Raw genomic sequence first — 7,897 nt, forward strand, 5'->3', positions numbered from 1 at the left:
CATTTTTTCCCACAAAAGTCTTCACCACAAAAGTGGCAGAAACAATCGCCCATAGAGCTGCACATTTGTAGTTTTTTGGGGGATGTTCTGGGTGATATGGGACAGTAGTTTGGTAAAGTGTGAAATAAGTCTTCAGTATAAGCATACTAAAAAGAAAATGATCAAAAAAACAAGAGTAACAGATATTTTGGTGAAGTCACGATTACAAACAAAGTTTTCAATCAAACAAAACAGAAGTGCTGAGCTCGGTGTGACTGTAAAGGTGACACAAAGTTGAAATACAAATAGATGTTGACGGTTTCCTGAAGCTCTTATTTTGAAGACGCCACCTTCTCTTCCGCTTTATTTCGCGGTCGCTTGACTAAGGAGGGAAGAGACGTCCATGATGACAACTTTAAAATACCGATGGTAGCAGCAGGTCGGGGTTTACCTGGTGGATTTCACCTCCGCGGAAATGTTCACGGGTCATCGTCGCGTCAAGTATCGGCTGCGTTTCGGAGCAGCGTAGCGGGCCGACGTCGGCTTGCTGTCCGGCTAGCATGAGCTGGGGCTGGCGTCGCTGCTGTTTACATCCAGTCCGGGCCATGGGCCTGGAGAGCTGCGTTAGCTAACCGCGCTACTCGCGCTGCTCCGGGGAAGGTGTCACCCTAAAGTCCGCAGTGTCAGGATCGGGGAGGTCCGCCCCAACCGCCAACACCTCAGGGGTAAGATCCCCAGCTGTTTGACAACAGCAAAACATCTGTAACAGGCAGGTTTTAGGAGGCATCTGAGTGAACGGGCCTACCTGTTAGAGGAAAAGCTGACATAACTTATCGATTAATTAGTTGGGGTTTTTTTCTCATCCATCAGTCACTAAAGCCATATCCTTAGTCATCAGATATAAATTATTGTGATATTTACATTTGTTTCCTGTGTATTGTTTAAAAGTAGCTTATATTTTACTGCTTGTCCGGCTAAATAAATAAAATAATAGTAAGCTACATCTACATCGAAATTTGATTGAGAAAGGACGATACTGTGAAACTAAATCCTTTATCGTCTTATATTTCTTGGATAGGAGCTGGTTTTCATGTCACGATTATCACGGGTAAAAAAAAAAAAAGAACAAAATGCAAATTAAAAAAAGGAATGATACTTCGTGTCTAACTTTATTGATTGCGTGGCTTTTGGGGGGAAATGATTCAAAAATACAAAACAGAAATGCATCAAGGTCAGTCTGTAATCAGTCATAGCTGTACAAAGGCAAAAAGAAGGATAGTGTAATTGAATGATGGATTACAGTGTCACTGTGGGCCAATCACTGTTACTGATAATCCTGGAGACTGACAGCAGAAACTTAAAAATAAATAAATGTTTTCATTGATTTATCGTAATGTGTTCATGCTATAAAGGTCTATGCATATCTGCGTTTGTATGCTTATTTTCTAATACATTTTTTTTATTTATTTTTTTATTATACCATTTACCTGTAAACTCATATTAATAACAAACAGATCATATGACCATCCATTGTTTACCAACACTGAACTGATTGTTTTTGTCTGTTCCATAAATATTCTTTAAGTTGCACACGTGGCTTTAAATGTTAACTTATTTGTTACCCACTAACAAAACAGCTCTTAAAGTTTCAGTTGCTCTGGTTTTCCAGTGACTGTTTTCAGTTTTCAATCTGTGTGTTTTTGGGGTGTTTTTTTTAATCACTGGGAAGCTGTGCTAACTGGATCACAGGGTTTTGCTTGTCTGTGTGTTGCAGTGATGGATGTGTCCTCCCAGGATCCTCCTCTCATGGCGATGGACCTGTCAAAGAGCTACAACCCACTGACCCGCAGCCACGCTGAAGCCATGGACCTGGCCAAGAAGCCCGAGTGGTACCACAGACGCCCAGTGAGCACAGATCTCGCCTCCTCGTACAGATCCAGAGCCTCCTCCTCCTCCTACGGCTCGCTCTCCACGCAGCCAGGAGCACCCGTGCGCTGCAGGGACATGGAGGACGGCCCAGAGTCTTTGGGGGGCTACATGAACTCGACGCTTGGTCCAGGGCTGGATCTGTACCACGACGGAGTCCGTGGCAGCCTGTGGCATCGGGGTTTCTGTGGGCCCGAGCAGAGCGGTGGCCCCGTTCCTGAAAGCAGCGGCGGAGAGGAGAGCGACAGCGGCTCTGATGTCATCTTCCTCGTGTCCGCTGCGAAGGAGCCGCTCCTGTGCGGCTCTTTCATGCAGGACGGCGTGGCACACATGGTGGAGCCCCTGTCCCCCGCCGCATCCTCACTCGACGAAGAGCGAGCGTGCTACCACCTACCTCAGCCTCTGAGCTCACCCAGCCCTGACAGCTCGTACTCGGAAGATTCCTCGGACAGCTCGGTGGACATTCCTGTACATCACACCCGGCCCGTCGTCCTCCTATCCGACCTCGGTGCCGTTTACGCCAACACAGCTGAATCTGCGGTCGACATCTCCAGCGATGACAGCGACATCATCGAAGTTTCTGTCACTGATCAGAAGAAGAAAAACAAATGCTACCAGAAGACTCCTCCTCCTCAGAGTGAGAGCGAAAAAGCGCCGCAAAGCGAAGTCCGCCGCAGCGCTAGGATACGAAGGCCGGCCTCAGAAATCCCGCCGCTCACCTGTAACGTATCTCGTCATAGCTTGAGCAGGCGAGTCAAACACGACGCTGTGGGTATATACAACGAGAGCTGCGACTCCGATGAAGTGATGGACTACGTCTTGAGGGTGTCTAGCTCAGACGAGTTGCTGGTGAAGTCGCCACAAAGAGCAAGAAGCCATTCAGAGGAGTCTGACGCAGATGTTGGGACAGACAGGAAGTCCCCGCAGATTGAGACACAGCATCAGCGCGAAGCTTCAAATGCAAAAACCGTTAATCACAAACGAAAGAAGCCGCTTGCAGTTCCTAAAACAAAAAAGTTAAGAAGAACAAAACAGAAGCGTAGGATCCCGCCACCATCGCCGCCACCGCACCAGAATGCTTCAGCCTGTAGGAGTGCGGTGGCGAGCAAAAAAACTGTCGCAAGGTGGCGGAGGAAACGCCGCCGTCAGACTGGGCCTTCGTCTCTGTTTTCTCCGACAGAGACTGAGATCAAGCTCAAATATGTGAAAACTAAAGAGGACAAAAAGGAGAAGAAATCGGGCGGTTTCTGCCCGTTTGTTCACCTGGAGCGGCGAGCGTGCACTGTGGTCAACTACCGGGAGGAGGAGGCAACTGTTCGGAGCAGCGAAGGAGGGCGGCGGGCTGCTTGCAAGTCTCTGTCCGGGTTTGTTCCCAACACTTCCTGTTTTCAGCCGGGTCGGCTCAGCTCAGACAGCCGGTGCGAGTCATCGCTGTTCTGCTGTCTGTGCGGCCACACCGCCAACGTCATGGGCCTCGGGGACCTTCACGGCCCCTACTATCCCAGCGTGGACGCCCAGAAGGAGGAGCTAAACGGACTCTCTAAAAGCCGAGGGGTAAATCCCTCAGACGACAGCAGAGCTGCTGATGGCAACGCCTCCCCAAAGGTGCCTCTTCACCTGGATGAGTGCTGGATCCACGAGGACTGCGGCATCTGGTCTGCCGGCGTCTTCCTTATCCGAGGAAAGCTGTACGGGTTGGAGGAGGGAGCGCGGCTCGCGCAGGAAACGGTAAGTTCTGAGAACATATGATCCTTATCACACGATTTTCTTTTTTTAATCTATTGAAAGTCCCAAAGATGGTCGTGTTTCTTATGAACATTCACAGTTTCACATTATGAGGTCAGTGTATGAGCAAGTAGCTCCTCAAAGCCCAAACACTGAGGTACAGACTTTTTTTTTTCTTTTCTTCTCATGGCTCTGTGTGATGTCATAAACAGTGGATATCCCTCATGGGGTCATCTCCGACACACAGCCAATCAGAAGAAAGCTGGCTTAAAGTGAGGAGGAGATGTCTGTTCTGAGAGCCAGCCATAAATATGGATTATTCTGAACTGTTTAATCATGCAGAGCTACTCTATCAGAGAGCCAGAATAAATATATGAATATTTTTTTAAATATTTTTTTTCTTTTTTCTTTTTTTAGATTTGTTCCACCTGCCAGCAAACAGGCGCAATAATGGGCTGTTTCCAGAAGGGCTGCCCCAGGAATTATCACTACAGATGTGCCATCCAGTCGGGTACGAGTTCAGCACTTCGGTGATGCTCAGTACTGACTTTCCTTTGGTTATTTCATGTCCTGCTTTTGTTTTTCCAGGCTGTGTCCTCAATGAGGAAAACTTCTCAATGAGATGTCCAGAGCACAAGGTAAAAACATAGCAATGAGGTGGAGTGTGAGGAGCTGCTTGGCCTGCAGGGGTCACTGTTGCTGCTTTTTGCAGATGTTTAAAGGCGTGTGTGAAAGTAGAGGGACGTTTCCACATGCTACACACAGCGAGGCCAAAGAAGCAGTTTGAAATTTAACTGGATATTAAAACATTTTAGTCTGGTTTTTTTTTTTTGGTTTTTTTTTAAATTATTTAACAGAAGAGTTAAAATCAAAAGTGCATGTCCAGTGTCTTTTCCTTAAATGCCTTATTAAATGGTTATAAGGAGGTCTTACTTTGATTCATTTAAACTGCTGTCTCTCCAGTGGATTTCTTCCCAAACTCCATCGTCTTGTAACTGCAGCTGGCGGCAGTAGTCTTTGTTCTGCTCCACCTGCTTCACGAGGCCCTCGAGCCTGCAGAAGATCTACAGAGCAGAACAAGCGCTGCCGATGCCAGCTGCAGTCCGAGGCGCTGGAGTTTGAGTAAGTGTGTCAGTCGCAGCAGCCACATCTGGAATTTAAGCCTCAGCTGACTTAGAAAGCAGTCCACCTGCTGTAGGATGAAACCAGAGGTCAAAACTGGACCCTGTAGCAGGCTGAACGTTTATTTCTGCTGTAAAGTTGCACGTTGGGGACTGGCTCGCTGTTGAAGCCTCAAGTGGACGTTAGAGGAACTGCAGCATTTGACCCCATTAGCATTAGCCTCGTAGCTGATGCTGTCTAAAAGCTCAGCACGAGTTAAACGTTTGCACTTCTTTTTGTTTTTCTGAGCTGTTTTTGTGAACGTCCTGATTTTGGCATTTTATTTGCGGCTGATGTTCGTTTGTCTCCAACAGAACAAACTGTTCATAAGTGCGACCAGACAGCAGAAGAGGTGACACAGAGGACACATGAGGGCACTGGAGGTTTGTACTGTCGACCTTTACTTTTATTTTAAACCAGGACATGAAACTTGGGTTTAAGAGTCCTTTTTTTGTGGGTGTGTGGGCTGGATGTGCAGCAGTGCTAACACTGTTTATTAATGCATTTTAAATTGATAAATGGAATCTGGGGACTTTGAAGAGCTTATTTAGGACCAAAAGTTGTGTCACGTATCCAAATAAGGTGAATTCAAAGCGTTAAAAAGAAAAAAATCGTGTCCTTGCCTGACGTCGTCCTCCTGTGTTTGTGTCCTCAGATCTCCTCAGGGTGCGACGGGAGCTGCCTGACTTCACCTCAGCTGTTAATCTTTCTTTTTCCCCTTGTTTTGCAAACACTAATTAAAGTACGTGTGTGCTCGAGCAGAAGAACAAACCTTCTGGTAAGGTTTCACCCATCACGGCAGACAGATGGAAGCAGGCGGCCACTTTGGGTTTATTTTCAGTAAGAAGTGTCTTTGGTTCTGTTTCTGTAGGTCTTTAACAGGCACTTACCCCAACTGGACTGAGCTGAGATGGTTTGTGTTTATTTATTCCTCCTCTTGGAGATCCACACTTGGACTAGCCACAAAGATAGTTTATAATTTGAACATTACGTTAGAGTTTAAATAAGCTTTATTGATGTACGGTATAGAGTATAATATCTTTATATGAGGCCACTTTTTTCTACTGTTTTTGTACTACTTTTCTATTCCTGTTCAGTCATAACATAATTTATTTTCCTCCAGTTGCATGCACGGCTGTTTGCTATGATGCACTTTATAGTCTAATTTTACTAGTTATTACTCAGCTGTTATTTATGTCCGTCTGTTCTTCCCTTTTCTACTTAAATTATTTAAATTTAAATAAAGCTGCACTAAGCTAAGATTCACAGTTAGAAACGAGGGCGTCCTGTCCTCGCTGATGGAGATAACAAGCTGCACATTCACCAGAGTCAAGCACATTTCATTCAGCGGTGTCAGGAGTTTGTTTTTCTCCAAAAAGATGTTTATCAGTGTTTATCTCACATAGAAGGATTTTTTTAAAATAATAAAAATAAAGGAAAGTTAAAGGGTCGGTTCAGTCAAATCACACGTTTATTTAGAGGTTTGAAATTTGGGTGATGGGAAAATGCTGAACTAAGATATAAATGTAAAGCTTCTGGGATACATGATAGAATATTATTACCACTGAAGGGGGTGGATTAAATGCATAGCTGAGGTGGGTGATTTTACTTTTAATGCTAGGAGTTTTACAAAAGGCAAAAAACCCTTGCAATTGAGAAAACACCCAATTAATAAATGTATTTTAAAAAATCTACAATATTTATGGTAGTAAAGTAAATTTGCACCCCAAAAATTAGTTTAATCAGAAATGCAGATGGAAGATTTATGATTTATGTGAATTTTACAAGGCAGAAACTTGCAATTCCCTGTAATCTAAGAATGACATCATATCTCATTTTATTGTATATTTGGGAAGAAATTTACACTTAAATTCCTAAAGTTTGTATTTTTTCTGACTTAAGCGTGAACATTGCTTTCTTGCCAGCCCCTTAATTATCATCAACTTTCAATAGTCTTTTTTTTTAGGTCTATTTTTTTTCAACTGTCAATTCATTAGCGCCACCTGCTGGCAAAAGTCAGTCGGGCTCTGTAGCCCAGTAAACAGCAGTTAGTCAGTGCTGACTTCTATCAATTTCCTGTTATTTAAGGCTAGGTGATAAACGAAAGTGTTTTGTGTCTTAAGTGTGAGAAACTTCACCTTTAAAAATTGGTTTGAATAGTTTTGTCAGTCCTGGTGATTTTAATTTTGGCCAAAACGTCTCTGGTGAGCACAAGAATTTTTTTAATTCCAGGAAAAATATTTGGAAATGTTTGTATTACTAGTAACTAACTCTATACCACCGATGCTGAGCCCAGACAAAAACCAGTTCAGTTGTTTGTATAATGATGAATTTGGAAAGCTAAAGGGCAATTACAGTTTATTTCAGCTGTTGTATTCAGCCTTTGCAATACAATGGAAGCTATATTAAGCAGCTATGAAAATAAACAGTTTTAAAATATAAAACAAATTTTTTAAATCTAAGAGAAAACGTCAGAATTTCCAAAACAGGCAGCCTGAGGAGGTTTTGGTGATTAAAAAGTTCAGCGAATGGGTAAAAAAAAATCAAAAATGTGATTTAACTTTTGCCAGGGTCTATGCATTGTCCTCAATAATGATAATAATATCATTATCAATAATATTAAAATTAATAATAATAATGATCAGTTGTGATTTGGGTGAATTGACCCTTTAGCAGTGCTGGAGTGGCCTAGTGCAGCTTTGACTGTCCGTCTGTGTTTGTCGTTACCGGACTGAAATGTTTAAAAAGCTTTTAAGGAAACGGTCCGTTTGGTTTCATGCCTGCACTTCCTCTTAATTAATTACTAAATCGTTAAAGTTATATAATAAAAGTCTGTTAAACTGAAGCCTCGTCTGTGTTTTGAACTGGAAATGCACGAATGATTTTGAGCTTCGCCAAGTTTATTAATGTTGTTCATGCCGAAATTTCATTCCTGCTCCCACACAGGAGCAAAATGGTTGATGCTGCAGGGCAGGTAGTGAGTTCGGCAAAAAACCATCTGAAGAGTTTTATTCTCAGACTTTAAGTCTTTCTGCTGATAAACAACTGAAAACATCCTGCTGCTGGTATCTGAAGTTTAACGATCAGAAACAAACTCTCTTTAATA

At 43.4% G+C, this 7,897-nt stretch overlaps 1 protein-coding gene across 2 annotated transcripts; it reads left to right on the forward strand.

Moving 5' to 3' along the window:
• Nucleotides 1–330: 330 nt before the first annotated feature.
• Nucleotides 331–7,636, forward strand: LOC102199852 (uncharacterized). Of its 2 annotated transcripts, XR_311919.1 has the most exons (7): nucleotides 331–704; nucleotides 1,754–3,633; nucleotides 4,048–4,141; nucleotides 4,219–4,268; nucleotides 5,106–5,174; nucleotides 5,447–5,569; nucleotides 5,663–7,636. XR_311919.1 is itself a non-coding variant. In XM_005739962.1 (6 exons), exons 2-5 carry the CDS (start codon nucleotides 1,756–1,758, stop codon nucleotides 5,145–5,147), a joined length of 2,064 nt encoding a protein of 687 aa, XP_005740019.1. In that variant the 5' UTR covers nucleotides 331–704; nucleotides 1,754–1,755; the 3' UTR covers nucleotides 5,148–5,174; nucleotides 5,447–7,636. The 2 variants fall into 2 exon arrangements, 1 of the variants encoding a protein (XP_005740019.1); XM_005739962.1 differs by having other exon boundaries at nucleotides 5,447–7,636.
• The last annotated feature ends 261 nt before the right edge of the window (nucleotides 7,637–7,897 follow it).

Source organism: Pundamilia nyererei, unplaced genomic scaffold, assembly GCF_000239375.1.
Source record: "Pundamilia nyererei isolate P.nyererei 1_Seehausen unplaced genomic scaffold, PunNye1.0 scaffold00095, whole genome shotgun sequence".
In the NCBI taxonomy this organism is placed as follows: Eukaryota; Metazoa; Chordata; class Actinopteri; order Cichliformes; family Cichlidae; genus Pundamilia; species Pundamilia nyererei.